The sequence below is a fragment of the Lissotriton helveticus genome, chromosome 8, assembly GCF_964261635.1.
Source record: "Lissotriton helveticus chromosome 8, aLisHel1.1, whole genome shotgun sequence".
NCBI classification, from domain to species: domain Eukaryota; kingdom Metazoa; phylum Chordata; class Amphibia; order Caudata; family Salamandridae; genus Lissotriton; species Lissotriton helveticus.
This window is the reverse complement of record NC_136069.1, coordinates 1154084686-1154107293: the sequence shown is the minus strand read 5'-3', so window position 1 is coordinate 1154107293 and position 22608 is coordinate 1154084686. Positions and strand designations below refer to the sequence as shown.

General features: G+C 46.5%; 1 protein-coding gene across 1 annotated transcript in view; it reads right to left on the bottom strand.

Moving 5' to 3' along the window:
• The window catches only part of SLC9D1 (solute carrier family 9 member D1), a 291927-nt gene that overhangs the window by 79878 nt on the left and 189441 nt on the right, over positions 1-22608 (bottom strand). Inside the window, exon 11 of the mRNA XM_078658065.1 lies at positions 5374-5453. Coding sequence (XP_078514191.1) covers positions 5374-5453 — 80 coding nt within the window. The remainder of the gene's footprint in view (positions 1-5373; positions 5454-22608) is intronic.

Genomic DNA, 22608 nt, shown 5'->3' with positions numbered 1-22608 from the left:
TCAGGTCCCACTGCAGAGCCCGAATGTGCCATCTGGCATGATCCGCAAGCAGGGTTCATGAGGCCCAGCAACCTCAAAGACAATCTCACTGAAATCCGGGCGAGAGGTTGAAACATCAGTATCATAGCCTGAATATCCTAGACTCGCCATTCATGAGCATAGTCCCGAAATTGCACCGTATCCAGAATGGCTCCAATGAAAGGGAGTGTCTGAGAAGGAGTCAGGTGTGACTTGGGCATGTTGATACTGAACCCCAGCGAGTGCAAGCGGTTCACCGTAGTCTCGAGGTGGGAGATGACTGCCTTGGACGAGCCCGCCTTCAAAAGCCAGAAGTCAAGATAGGGGAAGACTGGACCCCTGATCTTTGCAGATGAGCTGTGACCACCGCCATCACCTTAGTGAACATCTGAGGGGCACTGGTGAGGCTGACGGGGAGCATGCTGAACTGAAAGGGCTTACGGCCCACCATATACCACAGGTAGCGGCGATGGGTATGCAGGACGGGAATATGGAAATAAAATTCCTGCAAGTCCAATGCAACCATCCAGTCTCCCAGGTCCAGGGAAGACAGAACCTGAGCAAGAATGAGCATCTTGAGTTGAGGGTTCTGAGGTCGAGGATAGCAAAATGGCCTCCGTCCTTTTTGGGGTCCAGAGAGCAGCAGGAATAGCACCTATTCCTCTCAATGGCTCACTTGGCCATGAGGGTCGTAACTTCATCTTGAAGCAAAGCAAGGTGATCCTCCATCAGCCGATCGTATGTAGGAGGCATGGAGAGAGAGGTAGTTTCGAAGGGGAGGGAGTAGCCCCTTTGGACTATCTGTAGAACCCACCTCTCTGAGGTGATGTCCTGCCAGTGGTGGCGTATCCTGCCACCAACCGGACGATAGGGATGGCGTGGCTGGACGCCCCTTGCATAGTCGCACAAGGCGGACGCAGGCCGGGATGATGCAGAGAGGCCCAGGGACTTGGCTGTAGCCCATGACTTCTTGAAGCGCTCTAGCGCCACGTCCACCCTACCTCCGAAGAGATGAGAGCCATCAAAGGGCATGTCCATTTGATTGGCTTGGACATCCCCAGAGAAGCCAGACGTTTTCAACCAGGCGTGGCGCCGAACAGGCACAGTCGAGGAAATTGCTCTGTCCAGCAAGTCTGTTGTGTCAAGGCCACAGCGGATTGTAAACTTTGTTGCATCTCATTTGTCTACAACAGCTTGGGAGAGAACAGCCCAGGCCTCCTCCAGGACTTGTGGCAGCAATTGAGCAACCGTCTCCGACAGAGAATAGGTGTTACGGCCAAGAGGCATGCAATATTTACTGACCGCAATTCTAGGTCGGTGGAAGAAACTAATTTCTTTCCAAAGCTGTCCAGCCACTTGGATTGTTTATCCGGAGGTGTGGAAAGGAAACCGCATTGAGAAGGTGAAGCCTGGACCACCAAGCTTTGGGGGCTGGGGTGGGCAGTGAGGAAAACTGGGTCGCCCAGTGCAGGGCGATGGTGGCAGGCAATCGTTCTATTCACAGGAGCCCCTGTGTTGGGTTTGGAAAAGGTGCCCAGAAGAACATCCATTTAGTCCTTGTTAAAAGGCAGCAAGGGTTCCAATGAGGTGACACCAGGCTGCAGGACCTCCGGCAAGACATTCGTCTTGACCGTCACTGTAGGAAGCTGCAGGTCCAGGACCTATGCAGCCCTGCGCACCACCATAGCAAACGACGCCCCCTCCGCAGTGGCCAGGTTAGGGGTAGACCGCATGCCAGAAACTGGGGAGGTGTTCAGGCCACTGGCATCACCCAGTTCCTCATACCAGTCCATGTCCTGAGGCTCTGGGATTTCTAAGGGCTCCTGCTCCCCCTCCCAATCCTCTTCATCCAACCCTAAACCTTCAGAAAGGGGCTGGTTAGATAGTATATAGACATATGGCTCTGTCGGCGCCGGCCTCAGTGGACCCCACATCGGCTCCGTATAGTCTGAAAAGAGGATTGGGGGAGGCACCACCGGGATGCGCCGGAGACCTCGGCGTCAGACGCGGCACCGGGGGGTAGGGGGGGGCTCCGGGGGTGTGCTGTGGAGGTGCGACCAGCACTGGTCTGGACCCGACCCGGGAATATGTCTGACAGGAGGCCATGGCGCAAGAGCTGGAGGCGCAGGACCCACTGGATATCCTACACCTAGGCCTGCGGGGCCCGAAGACGCAACAGCAGGGTCAGGCTGCCCAAACACAGCGCAGATGACATCATAACATTCCTTACTTGGGCGGGTCGCTCCTGTCCCTGGAACGGGAGGGAGAAGTGGAGTTGACCCAGGTGCCCGCTCCGCAGAATGAGTCATAGAACGCTGAGGCTCCTCCATCTTGCCGTGTGGCGGACGGGGCGAAGTCGAAGCATGCTTAGACTTCTAGTGCTTCTTGTGGTGCCTCTTACCTGATGACTTCAACGAAGAGGACTTCGGGCCCCCGGAGCGATGCTCAGACCTTCCTCTCGACCGAGACCGAAAGCGATAATAAGATCAACGAAGCATCCTCCCCGGTGCGTGCTGGGCCTCGAGAAGCTTCAGGGACTACTCCCTCAAAGCCTTCGATGCCAAGGCGTGGCAATTGGAGTACAACATTGTGTTGTGGTCGCGCTCCAGGCACCAGAGACACACGAGGTGGGAGTCCGTTACGGACATGGCGCGGTGACAAGCACCGCACGTCTTGAACCCCAAAGTCTTCTGCTGGACATCCTAATACCCCAAAAGGAGTTTACAAAAGGTCGAGAAACTCTGTAAAAGAGTGACAGGGGGTAGCTTCCTTCAACAGATCAGCGCTGGCTGGTCCGGAAAGAAAAGAACTGACATCAGCGCACCGGAGTGGCAGTTGTATTGACGACACGGACATCACAATGATGAGGAACACGACGGCTACGGTGTCAAGCACAGACGATTGACGCCACCTACCGGCACACAGAGGTACTGTTATCAAAATTCTCCCGGATCAAGCCTGACGCCTGGAAGTTCAGAGGTAAGGAATCTGCAGCTAGATATCTCTATCAGATATGTTTATGGGCTATTTTATAAGTTGTTGTCATTCCATCATTGTTCATGTTTATATATTAAGCAGTTTTATGTCTTTTGTATACATGTTTGAATTGTATTTTTTGCCCTATACATGTCAATTTCAGCCCTGACGAAGCTTTAATTGTAATTGAAACTAAAAGCGTTGGCTTGATAGTGCTGAAATTGGATAACAGAAGAAAAAGAATAAACATCATATTTTGTAATATATATATTAAGTGCTTTCTGGACTATACATTTTTTACTGGACACCTTTCCATTTGCTATCATCCCTAAAATCTGGGTGAAAGTGGTATCGAACAACGGCAGGTACCATATGAGCAGTTCACGGGACTACATTCCCGTTTTGCACTTTGTTTGAGGTGCAATCTCTTCAGTCCGCCGTTGTTCCAATTGTTTGTTTTAGATAGGGCTGGCTTCTTGCTTAGTATTTCTTGGTTATCACCATAATTGCTGCATGTCTGTCATCACTAGTAAAAGGAAAAAATGCCTACCTATTTTTTTGTCACAATAAAAGGCAAAGCTATCCACACAGTTCCACACCACACAATTAAACTCCACATATTTCCAATCCAAATCACATTATTCGACAACAAATCACATAATTCAACTCAACAACACAATTACACAACACACCACATACATCCAGTCCTACCACAGAATTCCACACATTGCCAGAAAATTCAACAGCACACCACATTATAAAACTCCACTACATACCACTCCACAACACAAAATACCATTCCACATAATTCCACTCCATAACAAACAATCCCACAGCACATAATTCAAGTACAATCAATAACACATAATTACTAGCCACATAATTTCACTACACAAATTCACTCCATGGAATTCCAATCCAACCCACTTCATTCCACTACACACCACATACATACACTCCATAACATATGTAGGTAGCTTAATACCGGTCGGTAACTGCAGAAAATCTGTAAATTTCCAGTTACCGACCGGTATTTTGCTTTTTCTAATGTAGGTGGCTGGATTTAAGGATTCGGTAAATTACCGAATCGGTAATTTAAGGAATCGGTAAATTACCGAATCCTTAAATCCTAAATAGGGAGCACTGAAGTGAGTGCATTTTTGATTTAAGGATTCGTTATTTAACCACCAACTACAAGTGGGTGGAAAATATCGAATACCTTTAAAAAAGCAATTTTGTGCTTTTTTAAAAGTGCCATGTGGCAGACATACATGCCCTTAGGGCATGTATGTGCGCCACATGTGCACTCATGCACGATTCAGGGGTGCATCAGGGAGTCAATGTGACACCCTGCCACCTTTAAAAATGCTCCCCCTATTACAGATTCCGTTTTTACCGATTCAGTATTTACCGATTCGGTAATAGTGAATGGCTTCCCATTCATTCCTATGGGCCCCAGGCCCATAGGAATGAATGGGAATTACCGAATCAGTAAATACTGAATCAGTAATAACAAATATTACCGATAAGGTAAAATTTGCCGATTTTTTTACCTACATTCAATTTACCAATTACTAAATACCGAATCTGTAAAATTCAGTATTTAGGAATCAGTAAAATTAAATTACCTACATATGGCCCATTGTCATTTACAACGCCATTAGCTCTAAGTCAAGCAAATGCGAGACCTATTGCATTTCCAGTGCTTGTTTTATTAGCAACTATTTATTTTTGCAATTTTTTTAATTTTAGTAATTGCAAACGTTTTCATAAATATACCAAATCTGAGATTCCAACCCAGGTCCACTATAGTTTTTTTCCATGAAAATCCTCACAAGTTTGGGTTTGTCAGGCTGGTGTTCTCCATTTTGGGAATGTGTCAAAATAAGTTAAAGCAATGCACATACTTTTTCTGGTAGGAAATATTTTTGGGTATAGCGGTCTTTCCACTGGCACAAATGGGTTTGCTTTTTGGCAAGAAGGGTTTACTAGCTGGTACAGTTTACCATACTCTCTGGCATAACAAATGGACATTTTTATCATACTCTTGTGAATACATTTTGATTACGTAGTCCATGTATAATCTATGTGTTTAACGCAAAAAAATAATATACTAAGTAAATACATGATCGGTCTTTACATCTCGGCCTTAATTCTGTTCCAATTCCAGCCCTCATGTCATTTGTAATCTCTTTCCATTTTCTTCAATAATATTTTTTGCCAACTTCATTAAGTTTTGGTGCAGGGAAAACATCAGCGCAAATACAACAATGTTTATTAAAGAAGTAACTTCTAGGACAGGTGCTTTATGCTTTATGACGTAACTATCTTAAAATCCTTTTTTTTTTAAATGTAAAAAGTAAAACATAAAAAAGGTACCTTCATTATAACCACGGATAATGTCAGGAACATCAACACAGTGAGCTCGTAGATGACAAAGGTTGGAAATACGTGAAGTCCTAAAGAGAAATAAAAGTAACTATTTAGAAAAAAGAGGAAGGAGCGTCAGAGTGTACACCTTGATGACTCGAAATGTTACGAATTCCATGATTATATAATGCTGCTAATTATCAGATGAACTGAACAAAAACCCAATATTGTACCCCCTGCCAAGATGGATCACAGGTTTTTACATCAGGAATCATTACATTTCATCAACATAGGAAGTTACTGCATCAACAGTAGTTTTTAATCGCAATTTTAGAGGTAAGTTTTAAACATTTCCTGTATTATAATTAAATTATATATATTCATATATACACACACATGTTAAGTATGTTTATAATATATTGCAAGGTGGCGGTTGCTACTGTATAGTTAGGTCAAACTTCCACTAGGAAGAGCATTTTCTGTTTTGTTAATAACTTTGGTGCGGTTTGATGAATTTTCACAAAGCTGTCCAAAAAAAAGACTATCCACTTCAACTCCTTCCTGAATAGTTTCGAGGTGATTCGTGAAGCAGGGCCCGAGCAAAAAGAGGGGTTCCCAAATGCTTGTCCCCCATGCAACTTCCATGGGGGAAATTAGATCGTGATGCAGAAAAGGGGCTGAACAGAATTACACCAAACTGTACAGAAAGATATATCTTGACCCTGAAGGGGTGATTTTTATAATTTGGTGTGAATTTGTTTAGCAGTTTTTGAGAAATTAAGGTTCGAAATGTACAAATGTCTAGTGCAGATGGACTACTGTGAGACCAGCAGATCGAATGATGAAATTTGATTGGCAGCCAAAAACATCAACAACGATTTTTGGCAGCCATTTCACGACTCAGAGACTCAGTCGCCATGATCTGTAAAACAAAACACAAAAAAATACATAATTCCGGGTTGGGCCACAGGGCATGGGGGGGGCCATTAACTAGTATATTTAGTGCTAGATGGGTGATCCTCCCCCCCCTTCCGAGCTAAGTATTGGTCCGGGAACGCCGTCCCCAAGGGCCTAATCAAAGACTTTTTAGAAAATTAATATATTGGGGGTCGGGGAGTATGTGCCCCCCTTTTGCGAGCTAGTTAGTGGCCCCAGGGAACTCATCTCCACCAGGCCACTGCAAGGGTGAATACTCCCACGTCGAATGGGAGCAGAAACGCTGATGCCAGACGTAAGTAGAGATTTACTTCCCTGACCGCAAAAGTGCAGACATATAAAAGTGCATTACTCTTGCCCCGAGAGCAGAAGTGAAGACAACTTCCACAGGGCAGAGCCACATTCACTGTTGCTGGCTCCCACTGGCACCCAGGATGGGTGGTGGCTTGGGAGCTCACCCTGCTGCCTCCAACAAAAAGCTTAGTTGTGAGTATCCTCGTTGGGACTGGGGCATTCACCAAATAGGTGAAAAAACCACGTGAGGTCGTAAAAACACAGGACAGTGGCTTAGCCACTCATAAAATATTCACTTCTCTAAAGAGCAGCACCCCATAATGCCCTGCAAGGGTTTTATAAATGCATTTTTACTTAGTTATGGTTCCCAAAGTAGACGCAGAGGCACCACCAACAATTTATTTAAATGTTGTGGGGGACTGCACGGAGAGTAGCAGCTCCCCAGAAACAGGTTAAACAAACTTGCAGTAAGACTGCTGGGTACGTTTTTTTTAATGTATTTTTAAAAAAATTGTATGTATTGAAAAGTGACTCGGATTCAGACAGAATATATATATAACAGTCACATCACCAGGTCCCACATCTCCTGTACATGACGGCAACATGTGAAAGGAGTAGTTTCTTACCTGTAACTCCAGTTCTGTAGTAGGGGTATCTCTGTTATAGTCATAATCTAGTGAATAGTCCCGCCCATGTGCGTGGACCCTGGAGCAATCAAAAATAATCTCTTAAGCTGTCTTTATTGCAGTCCTGCAAAGACACTTAAGAGAAAATTAAAGACAATAATGCAGCCTGTACCTACAAGGCTACACTGTCCAGTAATTCAACTAGAAATGCCAAGGATATAACACCAATAACACATTTAAGACAATCTGTCAAGTTTCACCATAGAGAAACTTTCCTTCCCTCACCAAATCCTTGAAATGATAGAGAGGAAGGTAAGGACAGACAAGCCTCCATAGGCTGCCATTATGTGTCTGGAAAAGGGATACCGTGCCTTTAAGGAACTCTCTAGAGACCCTCGGAAACCCAGCATGCACAGCCCCTTCCTTTTACTTTCAGTTCTTTTTGAAGGTGCATAAAGCAAGGCCTGTAGCATACATCACAGTACCATTTTCTCCACCGGCGAGGAGGGCGGGCGCTTATGACTATAACAGAGATACCCCTACTACAGAACTGGAGTTACAGGTAAGAAACTACTCCTTCTGTAGTAGGGGATCTCTGTGTATAGTCAATCTAGTGAATAGAATGGCAAGTCCATCCAAAAACAACCCGGCGGTGGAGGAGAAAAATAGAAAACACCACTATTGTGCGAACAAATTCCGCAGCGAAGCCTGCCCAACCTGAGCATCTGCTCTGGCATCAGAGTCCAGAGAGTAATGCTTAGCAAAGGTATGGACCGACTTCCAAGTGGCAGCCCTGCAGATATCTGCAATGGGAACATAACGTAGCAAAGCCGTTGTCGCTGCTTTGCCCCTGGTGGAATGAGCCTTAAGTTTACCCCCCTAAGGTCTTGTTAGCTTTCTGATAACAGAGCTGGATACATGACACAATCCACCTAGAGACGGACTTTTTCGAAGTAGCCAGACCAGTTCTAACCGACCCATAGTTGACAAACAATTGGTCGGATCTACGAATATCCTTGGTCTTATCCAGATAGAATTTCAACACCCTTCTGACATCCAGGGAATGAAGAGACCATTCCGCTGGAGTGGAAAGGTTCTGGAAAAAAATTGGTAAAGTTATAGTCTGATTAACATGAAAATCAGAAATACACTTGGGAAGGAACTTAGGGTGAGTACGCATAACAACCTTAGCAGCATGAAATACAGTATAAGGTTCCTGGCAACACAATACCTGAATTTCACTCGCCCTGCGGGCCGATGCAATGGCCACGAGGAACGCCGCCTTCCAAGACAGGTGCTGCAGTGAAGCCTTATGAATAGGCTCGAAAGGTTCCTTCATCAGCCTGGACAGCACCAAATTTGGTTCCCATGAAGGTGAGGGGAGTCGAACAGGAGGGAACAACATCTTCAACCCTTCCAAAAAAATCTTTAATCACAGGAATCTGGATGAAGGATGTCAGCGAAGGGCATTTTCTTTAAGCAGTCAATGCAGCCAGATGAACCTTAATGGAATGGAAATCAAGGCCAGACTGAGCTAGATGCAGAAGGTATGGAAGGATAACATCCTCCTTGCAGGTCGTCGGATCATAGTTCTTAGACGTGCACCAGATACAGAATCTCTTCCATTTGTAAGTATAAGAGGTCCTAGAAGACAGCCTCTTAGCCTCCTTCAATATGTCCATGCAATCCTCACGAAAATTCAAGAGGCCATATTGCACTATCTCAGGAGCCATGCCGCCAAACTCAACGATGAGAGGTTGGGGTGCACCATCTGCCCCCTGAACTTCGTGAGAAGGTCCGGCCGACACGGCAGCCGCCGATGAGGCAGGATCGACTGGTGAAGCAGGTCCGTGAACCACCACTGCCTGGGCCATTCCGGCGCAATGAGGATCATCCGCGCCCAGGATTGGGCCAGCTTGATGAGCACCGTGTGAATAGGGGAATGGGTGGAAAAGCGTACAGAAAACTGTTGGACCAGCTGATCCATAACGCGTTCCCCAGAGTCCCCGCCTGGTAATACCTCGAGGCGAAGTCGCGGCATTTGCTGTTTTCGGTGGTGGCGAACAGATCCCCTTCTGGAGTGCCCAACATGGCGAAGATGCCGTCGAGCACCTCGTCGTTTATGACCCACTCATGGTTTTCGTGAAGCAACCTGCTGAGGGCGTCCGCCTGAACATTCTGCACACCTGGCAGATGAGTTGCCGTTATCGTCAGTCCTCTGGCTAACAGCCAGTGCCAGATCGCCTGCGCTTCCTGTGACAGTGTGCGCGATCTCGAGCCCCCCTGCTTGTTGAGGTAATACATCGTGGTCGTATTGTCCGTCTGCACAAGCAAGGAGTTGGTCTGGAAGGACGGAAGAAAGGCCTTCCGTGCCAAGTGAACAGCTCTGAGTTCCAGGAAATTGATGTGATACGTGGACTCTGTCGGAGACCACGTTCCATGGATCTGTAGAGGGTCTGAATGCGCTCCCCAGCCCAGGAGAGATGCATCCGTAATGACAGTCTGAGTCGGGATGGCCTTATGGAAAGGAACCCCTATGAGGATATTCTCTGCCGAGCACCACCATCTCAGGGACTGTTGAGCGTGAAGAGACAACTGAATCCGGTCGTCCCAACACCTTTTCCTCTGGCCCCACTGGTCCTCCAAACATTCCTGTAGCAGCCTCATGTGTAGGCGCGCGTGCGGAGTGAGGAAGATACAAGAGGCCATCGATCCCAGTAGAGAAGACACCATCCTCACTGTTGTAGATGGAGCAGCTATGAGAGCCTGAGCCTTCCGAAGGATGGATAAGCGTCTCTCCTCCGAAGGAGACACGCTTGCCGACAGCGTATTGATGGAGGCTCCCAAGTACTGCAGGCACTGTAACGGAATCGGGACAGACTTGGACCGATTTATGTGCAACCCCAGACGGTTCAGCAGGACGGCCGTCCTGTTGAAGTGCAATTGCGCTTCCTGGAAGGTGGAGGCTTTGATCAACCAATCGTCCAGGTAGGGGTAGACAAACACCTTGTTCTTTCTCAGGTGCGCTGCTACCACAGCCATCCATTTCGAAAAAGTCCTGGGTGCAGACTTCAGTCCAAACGGTAGTACGGTGTACTGATAGTGATTGGTGCCGACGAGGAAGCGCAAGAACTTCCGATGTTTCCGTGAAATGGGCACCTGGAGGTACGCATCCTGCAGGTCTATAGCGCACAGCTAGTCTCCTCTTTGCAGCTTAGGATAAATCTGGCGCAAAGACAGCAACCATCTGTTTGCTCAACGCAAAACCAGAATGGGCCTGAACCCGTTCTGGTCCTTCTCTCGCACCCGAAAGCACCGTGAGTACAGGCCCTCACTTAGAGACCGAGGGACGACTTATCACCCTTCTTCTTAAGAGGGTAACGGCCTCTGTTCGGAACTCGCGCAGCTGGAACTGCGAGCGAAGCGGTGCAACTGCTGGAGGAGGGCTGGTAAACGAAGACTGTCTTAGACCTGGCCGGCCTTTGTTCGCCGAGGAGCATCAAGCTCTGCCGCGTATGCGCACAATATACTTGTGAATTATTAAATGGCGGCCTGGGACCACAGACAAATACTGGGAGGAAAAACGCCGCTAGAAAGGGCGGAAGGCCTTAAGCCGTTCTCCACGCTTCCCCAAACCTACAGCCTTCAAAAGTCTCTGATTCAGACTTCATGCAGACCACTTACTACCCTCATGGCAGCCCAAGGGTTGCCAAAAGAACGGGAGAGTAGAAGCACACTGCTGTGCCGCAGGCTGCAGAGATGTCAGACGAATACAAGTATGGCAACGTAGGACAAACCCATGGCAATACCTGGGGGCCGCCAGGAGAGCAAACTCCGCTCCAACACCTGAGGCTAAGATCTGAAACTGTGTATCAACAAAGAGAGAGGTAGGGAGATTTCAAAGACACTCTCTTAGTCCCCGGATAAATTCTCAAATAACAAAAAAAGAGAGAGGTCTGAACTGGTCAAGCCCACGGCTACCAGAAACGTGGAGCAAAAAGATAAGCGAGATATTATTGATCACAGTCACTCTAGTTGAGTGGGATCACAGTCACTCTATTTGAGTAGGAAAGCCCTCACACACCGACCTAGTCAGTGTCATGCTTCATCATCGGGCCCCACCGAAGAGACCGAGTGTCTCTTCGGTGTGCTGCGACGCCAGAAAGACTGCGGAGCTGGTTGTGTGGGGAGGATGTGTTGTGAAGATTCTCAAATTGAAAGTGACTAACAGGGTATCAAAAAAACTTTAATAAGTGATCCCTAAGACACGTGTAAGTGGTATATGTGTCTGAATTTAATAGCCAAGGTTATTAGGATCTAGTTTAAATTCAGCTAAATACCACAAATTTATTAAAATCAGTCAACATGTTTCTGCCTTCAATGTGGTATATATTCACCATGGCATTCTTCAGGACTATAACCCCGGCGGTATGGACACTCTAATAGTCCACCCTGACCTGGGGGCGTGAAAGTGAAAAGGAAAAGTGAAAAAAGTGCTTAAAATGGGAGAGCAATTTGCTCAATCCAAAAAACCCCAAAATTAGGGGTGTATCAGCACCTGTAGGAAAAGATATACAGACAAACACATAAAGACATACATACAATTAGTATATGCCAGCGTAGACTTATCGTAGTGCTCCTAAGATGGTGGCAAACCTTTGTGTGCACACAATAATAGATAACTTATGCACCATCCAAGTAGCCCTTTGGGAATAATCGTATTTGCTAGGAGGTGAAGTGCTAGAGGTGGTTTAAAAACTACTATTGTAGTGAAGGAGATAAAAACGCGATGTGAACTCTCCATGAGAAGGGATCAATTTGACCAAATGGTCAGTGACCCCCACAAGATGGTGGAATATGGAGAACATCTCACTTTAAAAATGGGCGCTACTTGCACCATGGGTCTCGGGAGGGGGGTTGGAGCGCGATTGGCACATCCTAAGAAAAAGTACAGAGTCGAAATGTCAGCATAACCCATACAACACACAGGCACTTAGCTTTGTTAGTCGTAGTAATCGTTCCGCTGTGGATGTAGACTCACGCCCTCAGCGCTCACAGCCCGCTTTTAAACCTGTTGCGACCCTCTAGACCGGACCCCGACGATGGGAAGCGGGGCCGGTGAATGCGTATAAGAGCGCTTTGTTTACGCGCTCGATTCCGGGTTTGGGCGTGCCTCGCTGTTCTCGCGATGGGCGTGTCTCAGTGGAAGCGAGGCTTGGGGCGCACACGCCCACTAAGGCGGATGTGCGTTACTGATCGGACCGAGGCTTGAATTAAGGAGCCTATCCCTACGCTAAGCCTCAGGGAGGTGTGTACACGCTGATAGTTGTTATGACGACCAAGGGAAAACATTGTCTCTCGGAAAAGGGAGCGAGGGATTAGCTATTTCGGTCGGCAAGATTTACTTTGCAATCAGGAACTTGGAACTGCTATAAACCAGTGGGTTCATAAATAGGGAAGGACAGTGTGAAAGAGCACATAAAGGATTGTGATTTTGTACACATAGATTGAACTGTGGACTGGGATGTTAAAGTACACAGAGTTTTTTCTGAAAAATAAATCGAATATTGCATGTTTTTAAACAGATCAGTTCTGTGTAGTATTTGACAGCCAGCTGGAGTTTAAGAGTTCATGTTAGGACTGTGTTCCAGGGGATATCGTCGTTGAGCCCATTGACATTTGTCCCCAGACGGTATACCCAACGCTGTTCCTTTTCGAACAGTCTATTTTGTATATTCCTTGCACCATCAATTGCTTCAATGACAGTCCACGTCATGTCATTAGTGGTATGGTTCTTTTCTAGGAAATGGCGGCTCAGCTTAGTGGTTACTTTCTTGCACCTTATGTTACTCCGGTGTTCGCAGATCCTTTGTTTCACTTTTCTAGTGGTCATGCCAACGTACCGAAGGTTACAGGAACATGTGATCAGATAGACCACATTGCATGAGTTGCAATTAGTATGAACACGTTGCGTCCACACTTTCCCTTCTTCCAATGTCAATGTTTTTGTAGGTTGTGTTAAATGGCAAACACTACAATCCGAGCAGGGATAATGCCCGGTGATTTTAGGGAGTCCCCACGATGTTGTTACTGATGGTGTGATATTCAGTGGATTCTCTTTTGGGCGTGTGTGGACCAGCGTATCTTTTAGACTGCGTCCCTTTTTAAAGGAAAAAAGGGGGTTTTTCCCAATCCTTTTTAAAGGTTCTTACAATACTCCAGTGTTTATTTATACTCTTTTTCATGGTGTTGGAGAGGCTGCTGTATGTCGTGACACAGGTGAGTGGAATCTGATCTGAATTATTAGTTCTTTCTTCAAGGAGAGCTTCCCTTGGCTGATTTTTAGCTCTTTTGAATCCCTTGCTTAGTGTGGAGTTAGGATAGCCTCTATTTCTCAATTTTTCGGTCAGATCAGCTGATTGACTTTTGAAGTCTGTGGTTGTGCTGCAATTCCTCCGCAGCCTGAGAAATTGCCCGTAAGGTAGATTTTCTTTTAACGGGCGCGGGTGAAAGCTGTTAAATTGCAGTAGATTGTTTTTTGCAGTAGGTTTATTGTAGGTTTTTGTAGCCAGTGTCGTTCCGCTGATTGAAATAACCACATCTAAGAATACGATTTCTTTTCTGTTTGTGGTGTTGGTAAATCTTAGGTTAGGGTCTAAGGTATTGATCCATGAAAGGAAATCTTTCAAGTCATTATCACTACCATTCCAAATGAGTAGGATGTCGTCAATGTAGCGTTTCCACAGAAGCATTGACGAAGAAAAGTTAGCAGTTGGTGGTAGGATATGTTTAGCCTCAAAATCTGCCACATACAGCCCCGCCACGCTCGGCGCGAAGGTGCTGCCCATGGATGTCCCAGAGCATTGTAGGTACAGTTTGTTTTTAAATGAGAAAAATTTTTCTTTTAGTGCTATAGTGGCACAATCGATGATGAATTTTTTTGGGGTCTGGAATTCCCAGTCGGTTGAGTCTAGGGCCTTTTTAAGGACCTCGATTGTGTCATCCTGCGGAATGCTAGTATAGAGGCTTTCCACGTCTAGTGTTACAAGGGTAATAGAGTTTTCAGGAAAGTTTATTTCTGTCAGAAGTCGTAACAGGCTCTTGGTGTCCTTAAGGTAGGTCGGTGTAGACTGGACTAATGGTTTCAAAAAATAATCACAAAATTGTGATAGCGGTTCCAGAAGTGACCCTATGCCAGAGACGATTGGGCGTCCAGGTGGGGGGAGTTTGTTTTTATGCATTTTCGGCAGAGTGTAGAAGTAGGGTATTATACTACTTGTGTTATTCAAAAATGCAGCTTCATTCTTGGAAATCTGGTCTTGGTCCTCTGCTTGTTTTACCATAGAGCTAATTCTTTTAGCAAGATCTGGGGTTGGGTCCAATGCCAGTGGTGTGTAATTTCTAACGTCACTGAGTAGATTTTTGCAGGTGGTCTCATACGCAGTTGTGTCTTGGATGACGATCCCTCCGCCCTTGTCCGCGGGTTTTATGGTTATGGAGGTGTCGTTTTTTAATTGTTGCAATGCCTCAAATTCAGCAGTATTGAAATTCCCGAATGTTTTCGGGTTCTGGCAATGTTCTAGGTCCTTAAATACCGCTTGCTCAAAAGCAGTTATGGCAGTTATACCGGCAGCCATAACTGCTTTTGAGCAAGCGGTATTTAAGGACCTAGAACATTGCCAGAACCCGAAAACATTCGGGAATTTCAATACTGCTGAATTTGAGGCATTGCAACAATTAAAAAACGACACCTCCATAACCATAAAACCCGCGGACAAGGGCGGAGGGATCGTCATCCAAGACACAACTGCGTATGAGACCACCTGCAAAAATCTACTCAGTGACGTTAGAAATTACACACCACTGGCATTGGACCCAACCCCAGATCTTGCTAAAAGAATTAGCTCTATGGTAAAACAAGCAGAGGACCAAGACCAGATTTCCAAGAATGAAGCTGCATTTTTGAATAACACAAGTAGTATAATACCCTACTTCTACACTCTGCCGAAAATGCATAAAAACAAACTCCCCCCACCTGGACGCCCAATCGTCTCTGGCATAGGGTCACTTCTGGAACCGCTATCACAATTTTGTGATTATTTTTTGAAACCATTAGTCCAGTCTACACCGACCTACCTTAAGGACACCAAGAGCCTGTTACGACTTCTGACAGAAATAAACTTTCCTGAAAACTCTATTACCCTTGTAACACTAGACGTGGAAAGCCTCTATACTAGCATTCCGCAGGATGACACAATCGAGGTCCTTAAAAAGGCCCTAGACTCAACCGACTGGGAATTCCAGACCCCAAAAAAATTCATCATCGATTGTGCCACTATAGCACTAAAAGAAAATTTTTTCTCATTTAAAAACAAACTGTACCTACAATGCTCTGGGACATCCATGGGCAGCACCTTCGCGCCGAGCGTGGCGGGGCTGTATGTGGCAGATTTTGAGGCTAAACATATCCTACCACCAACTGCTAACTTTTCTTCGTCAATGCTTCTGTGGAAACGCTACATTGACGACATCCTACTCATTTGGAATGGTAGTGATAATGACTTGAAAGATTTCCTTTCATGGATCAATACCTTAGACCCTAACCTAAGATTTACCAACACCACAAACAGAAAAGAAATCGTATTCTTAGATGTGGTTATTTCAATCAGCGGAACGACACTGGCTACAAAAACCTACAATAAACCTACTGCAAAAAACAATCTACTGCAATTTAACAGCTTTCACCCGCGCCCGTTAAAAGAAAATCTACCTTACGGGCAATTTCTCAGGCTGCGGAGGAATTGCAGCACAACCACAGACTTCAAAAGTCAATCAGCTGATCTGACCGAAAAATTGAGAAATAGAGGCTATCCTAACTCCACACTAAGCAAGGGATTCAAAAGAGCTAAAAATCAGCCAAGGGAAGCTCTCCTTGAAGAAAGAACTAATAATTCAGATCAGATTCCACTCACCTGTGTCACGACATACAGCAGCCTCTCCAACACCATGAAAAAGAGTATAAATAAACACTGGAGTATTGTAAGAACCTTTAAAAAGGATTGGGAAAAACCCCTTTTTTCCTTTAAAAAGGGACGCAGTCTAAAAGATACGCTGGTCCACACACGCCCAAAAGAGAATCCACTGAATATCACACCATCAGTAACAACATCGTGGGGACTCCCTAAAATCACCGGGCATTATCCCTGCTCGGATTGTAGTGTTTGCCATTTAACACAACCTACAAAAACATTGACATTGGAAGAAGGGAAAGTGTGGACGCAACGTGTTCATACTAATTGCAACTCATGCAATGTGGTCTATCTGATCACATGTTCCTGTAACCTTCGGTACGTTGGCATGACCACTAGAAAAGTGAAACAAAGGATCTGCGAACACCGGAGTAACATAAGGTGCAAGAAAGTAACCACTAAGCTGAGCCGCCATTTCCTAGAAAAGAACCATACCACTAATGACATGACGTGGACTGTCATTGAAGCAATTGATGGTGCAAGGAATATACAAAATAGACTGTTCGAAAAGGAACAGCGTTGGGTATACCGTCTGGGGACAAATGTCAATGGGCTCAACGACGATATCCCCTGGAACACAGTCCTAACATGAACTCTTAAACTCCAGCTGGCTGTCAAATACTACACAGAACTGATCTGTTTAAAAACATGCAATATTCGATTTATTTTTCAGAAAAAACTCTGTGTACTTTAACATCCCAGTCCACAGTTCAATCTATGTGTACAAAATCACAATCCTTTATGTGCTCTTTCACACTGTCCTTCCCTATTTATGAACCCACTGGTTTATAGCAGTTCCAAGTTCCTGATTGCAAAGTAAATCTTGCCGACCGAAATAGCTAATCCCTCGCTCCCTTTTCCGAGAGACAATGTTTTCCCTTGGTCGTCATAACAACTATCAGCGTGTACACACCTCCCTGAGGCTTAGCGTAGGGATAGGCTCCTTAATTCAAGCCTCGGTCCGATCAGTAACGCACATCCGCCTTAGTGGGCGTGTGCGCCCCAAGCCTCGCTTCCACTGAGACACGCCCATCGCGAGAACAGCGAGGCACGCCCAAACCCGGAATCGAGCGCGTAAACAAAGCGCTCTTATACGCATTCACCGGCCCCGCTTCCCATCGTCGGGGTCCGGTCTAGAGGGTCGCAACAGGTTTAAAAGCGGGCTGTGAGCGCTGAGGGCGTGAGTCTACATCCACAGCGGAACGATTACTACGACTAACAAAGCTAAGTGCCTGTGTGTTGTATGGGTTATGCTGACATTTCGACTCTGTACTTTTTCTTAGGATGTGCCAATCGCGCTCCAACCCCCCTCCCGAGACCCATGGTGCAAGTAGCGCCCATTTTTAAAGTGAGATGTTCTCCATATTCCACCATCTTGTGGGGGTCACTGACCATTTGGTCAAATTGATCCCTTCTCATGGAGAGTTCACATCGCGTTTTTATCTCCTTCACTACAATAGTAGTTTTTAAACCACCTCTAGCACTTCACCTCCTAGCAAATACGATTATTCCCAAAGGGCTACTTGGATGGTGCATAAGTTATCTATTATTGTGTGCACACAAAGGTTTGCCACCATCTTAGGAGCACTACGATAAGTCTACGCTGGCATATACTAATTGTATGTATGTCTTTATGTGTTTGTCTGTATATCTTTTCCTACAGGTGCTGATACACCCCTAATTTTGGTTTTTTTTGGATTGAGCAAATTGCTCTCCCATTTTAAGCACTTTTTTCACTTTTCCTTTTCACTTTCACGCCCCCAGGTCAGGGTGGACTATTAGAGTGTCCATACCGCCGGGGTTATAGTCCTGAAGAATGCCATGGTGAATATATACCACATTGAAGGCAGAAACATGTTGACTGATTTTAATAAATTTGTGGTATTTAGCTGAATTTAAACTAGATCCTAATAACCTTGGCTATTAAATTCAGACACATATACCACTTACACGTGTCTTAGGGATCACTTATTAAAGTTTTTTTGATACCCTGTTAGTCACTTTCAATTTGAGAATCTTCACAACACATCCTCCCCACACAACCAGCTCCGCAGTCTTTCTGGCGTCGCAGCACACCGAAGAGACACTCGGTCTCTTCGGTGGGGCCCGATGATGAAGCATGACACTGACTAGGTCGGTGTGTGAGGGCTTTCCTACTCAAATAGAGTGACTGTGATCCCACTCAACTAGAGTGACTGTGACCAATAATATCTCGCTTATCTTTTTGCTCCTCGTTTCTGGTAGCCGTGGGCTTGACCAGTTCAGACCTCTCTCTTTTTTTTTTTTTTTTTTTGTTATTTAAGATCTGAAACTATCAGGCTCTTTAGACTATCTCTTGTAAGGCTTCCCTCCTGTCTCTCGGCAGGGGAACCACAAATCGGTGAAGAAACACCCCCACACAGGGATCTTACCACAACGGCCCAGCAACAACGGGCCACAGCATGCTGTCTGCATGCCGTCCCCCTGTGACCAAGTCAGGAGTATGTTCAAAGCCAGAACCTCCTGGCAGGTGGTAGTGGACGAAAGTTAAGTACCGCCAACCAGTGAACAACCCGCTAGGAGGGAAATTTATACGAGTAGGAGAGCACCTCCCCGTACTCATGGAAGATGCATCCCTGGCATCAAGGCACCGGGGTTCGCAGACTAAGGGGCCAAAGGTCCCTGAGGCAGTGGGTGGGAGAGGGACCAGAGAGAAGCACGCGAATACTCAAAATTAAGCAAAAGGACCAACGTCCCTCGCTTACAAGTGGTAAGTAGCCACAGACTCCCCAACAGAAGGGTTCCTCAACACTGATCAACTGCTCGGCGTCGAGAGTGGACGTTGCCGGGAACACAAAGTCCCCTCCTACGATGAGAGGCTCACCACGGAGCGAGGCCTGGAACAAGACCCAGGCGTCAAGCGCCTGCAATGATTCAGCGGCGGTAACCCATGACGTCGACCTCACTACGACATCACCATCACTACGACATTGACCAACACCCCGACATCAAAACGTCACTACGGTGTCAAACCCTCTTCACTTCGACATCAAGCAGCACTGTACCGAGACGCCGAGCCATCCATAACCGTGACGTCTGGACCTAACGGAAGACAGCGGAGCCCAAGCGACCAACGCCCCAAAATGAGCATCACTGCTCCTCGACGTCGAGCATCACTGCTCCTCGACGTCGAGCATGACTGCACCTCGACGTCGAGGCACTCCTTGACGTCGAGGCCCTCCATGACGTCGAGACCCTCCATGACGTCGAGGCACTCCATGACGTCGAGGCACTCCATGACGTCGAGGCACTCCATGACGTCGAGGCACTCCATGACGTCGAGGCACTCCATGACGTCGAGGCACTCCATGACGTCGACGTTGAACCTCACGACGACGTCGATCATCCTCACAACGTCGAGATCCTCCAGGTCTACTCCTAGACTCCTGGGTTGACGGAGAGTATACCTGCTCTCGACGTCGCCGTCCTCGACGCTGACCGGAACCGCGTCATAGATCAGACGCGCTCCTACTGGGGAGAACCCCCAGAGGTCACAGCATGGGACTCGGTAGAGGACCTACCCTCTCCTTACCCTGAGGCTGAAGATGCCTTCAAACTCCCCTGCTCCAAACCTGGGAGCCGAAGCCTCCTGGAAAAGAAGGTACAGAGAAGACAGGTGTCAAAAGACACAGGCAAGCACAGAATACAAACCCTGTGAGCTTCAGCTTTGGTCTTTAATTCAACTGCAGGCAAAGCACTTGTCAGATAGAAATAGTATAAAGACAAGAAATTCTGCCAAAAAAACACAGCAGAATGTAGAGAAAGGCCAAAGATGTCGAGTGAAGCTGCAAAAATCTAGAAATATTACAACAATTGAATAAAAAAAGCTCAAAAATGAAGAGCTAATGCTCAAGGGTCCTGCTAGCAGGAGCCGGAAAAAAGAACTGAAAGTAAAAGGAAGGGGCTGTGCATGATGGGATAGCGAGGGTCTCTAGAGAGTTCCTTAAAGGCACGGTATCCCTTTTCCAGACACATAATGGCAGCCTATGGAGGCTTGTCTGTCCTTACCTTCCTCTCTATCATTTCAAGGATTTGGTGAGGGGAGGAAAGTTTCTCTATGATGAAACTTGACAGATTGTGTTAAATGTGTTATTGGTGTTATATCCTTGGCATTTCTAGTTAAAGTACTGGACAGTGTAGCCTTGTAGGTACAGGCTGCATTATTGTCTTTAATTTTCTCGTAAGTGTTTATGCAGGACTGCAATAAAGACAGCTTAAGAGATTATTTTTGATTGCTCTGGTGTCCACGCACATGGGCGGGACTATTCACTAGATTATGACTATACACAGAGATCCCCTACTACAGAAGTTACAGTTATACATTGGCTATATCCACATTATCTATTCCTTCTTCTAAAGAGCTCCGTTGTTCATCTGACGAGGACACTAAGTATGCAGTCATAGAGCCCCATGTATACTTAGGCCTGGAAGGTCTCTATAGTTTCTCTGCATGCAGTTCCAGTTCGGACCTGCAATACACCATCATGTCTGACAGCCTAAGCAGTACCCTTGCGCGCTGGTCGACTCTGTCTGAAGTCGTATGACGTTGAGATAGTCATCGTGACGTCCGTGTCGTCCATATAGGAACCACCTTGGCATGCTGACGTCAGTACTTTTTGTGACTTTCCATGCAAGAAGAGCAGAGATGCCACCCAGATGACTGACTGGGGTGTGTTTAAACAACTAGGGCCCTGAAAGGGTACAGTCCTGACATAAATAACTGATCAGCAGTGAGGGGGGGAGGGGTGGGTCTGTAAGGAATCTGCGACTAGGTCATGTCTCTTACAGATAAGGCATTACCGAAGGTAAGTAACTCGTCCATCTGACAGAGATGTCTAGTTGCACATTTCTTACCTGTGAACAGATACCCAAGCAATACAATCCTAGGAGGAGGGTCTGCAGAAAAGTTCAAACCAGAAAGTCCTGAAGGACCAAACGGCCAAAAAGGTCCTCTCTACATACCTGATTATCCCGGCAATAACGCTTGGCAAACGTGTGCAAGGATACTCACATGGCCGCCTTGCAGATGTCAGGAACCGGGACACCACGTTGGACAGCCCTAGTGGCTGCATTAGCTCTGGTGGAATGAGCTCCGAGGTCTTCAGGAGGCTGCTTCTTTGGCAGAGTGTAATCAATCTTAATCCAGAGGATAACCCATCATAAGATGGTCCTCTTCTGTACAGCATATCCCTTCTTTGCTCCAACGTACCCCACAAAGAGTTGGTCATCCATCCGGAACTCTTTAGTTTGGTCAAGGTAGAATGATAATGCTCTTTCTGGGTCCAGACGGTTGAGAAATTCCACTTCCTTAGAAGGATGCGGAGGACCATAGAAGGTGGGCAAGGTGACAGATTGCCCTTGGTGGAAAGGTGTCCAACTTTAGGCAAAAAAGAAGCTCTAGTGAGGAGCATTACCTTGTCTGGAAAGATGGTCAGGTAAGGAGACTGATAGGAGAGAGCCTGCAGCTCACTCACCCTCCTGGCAGAAGTTATTGCCACTAAAGAGGCTGTCTTGATGGTGAGCAGACGGAGGGAGCAATTGTGCAGCGGCTTGAATGGTGCACACATTAGATATGTGAGGACAAAATTAAGGTCCCACTGGGGCATGATGAACAGAGAAGGGGGAAACAAATTTGTAAGCCCCCTTCAGAAATCTATGTACAATAGGGGACTTTAATAGTGACGACTGGTCTAGCAACAGTAGAAAAGCAGATAGGGCCGAAAGGTAGCCCTTCAGAGTGCACAGAGCAGAGTCCTGCTGGGCAAGAGACAAGATGAAAAGGAGAATGTCAGAAAGGGAGGCAGACAAAAGGTCAATAGACCGCCCTGTACAATATTTATAAACTTTTTACCATCGGCAGGCGTATATCGGCATAGTGCAGGGACGCCTGGCTGCCAGAATAACAAGGCAAACTTTGGGAGGAAGGTCAAAATGCTATCAACTGTGTCCGCTCAATCTCCTCGCAAGGATACAGAGGGTAGACAGGTTCAGGTGGAGGACACTCCTCTGCTACTACGACAGAAGATCCTCCCGAAGGGGCAGCTTGATCAGGGATCAATGCTCATTTGCAGGAGCTCGGGATACTAAACTCTCCATGCCCAGTCCCAAGCCACAAGAATGACTTGTGCCTGGTCGCTCTTGATCTTCTTGAGTACTCTGGACAGGAGGGGTATGGGCGGAAAAGAGGCCAGAGCGCCATTCGAGACGAAAAGCATCGCAGAGTGAGAGCCGCCTTGGAAACTCCAATGCGCAAAACTGCTGAGATTGCACGTTCTCGATGGAAGCGAACAGATCTAACCAAGGTTCCACCCACCGATGAA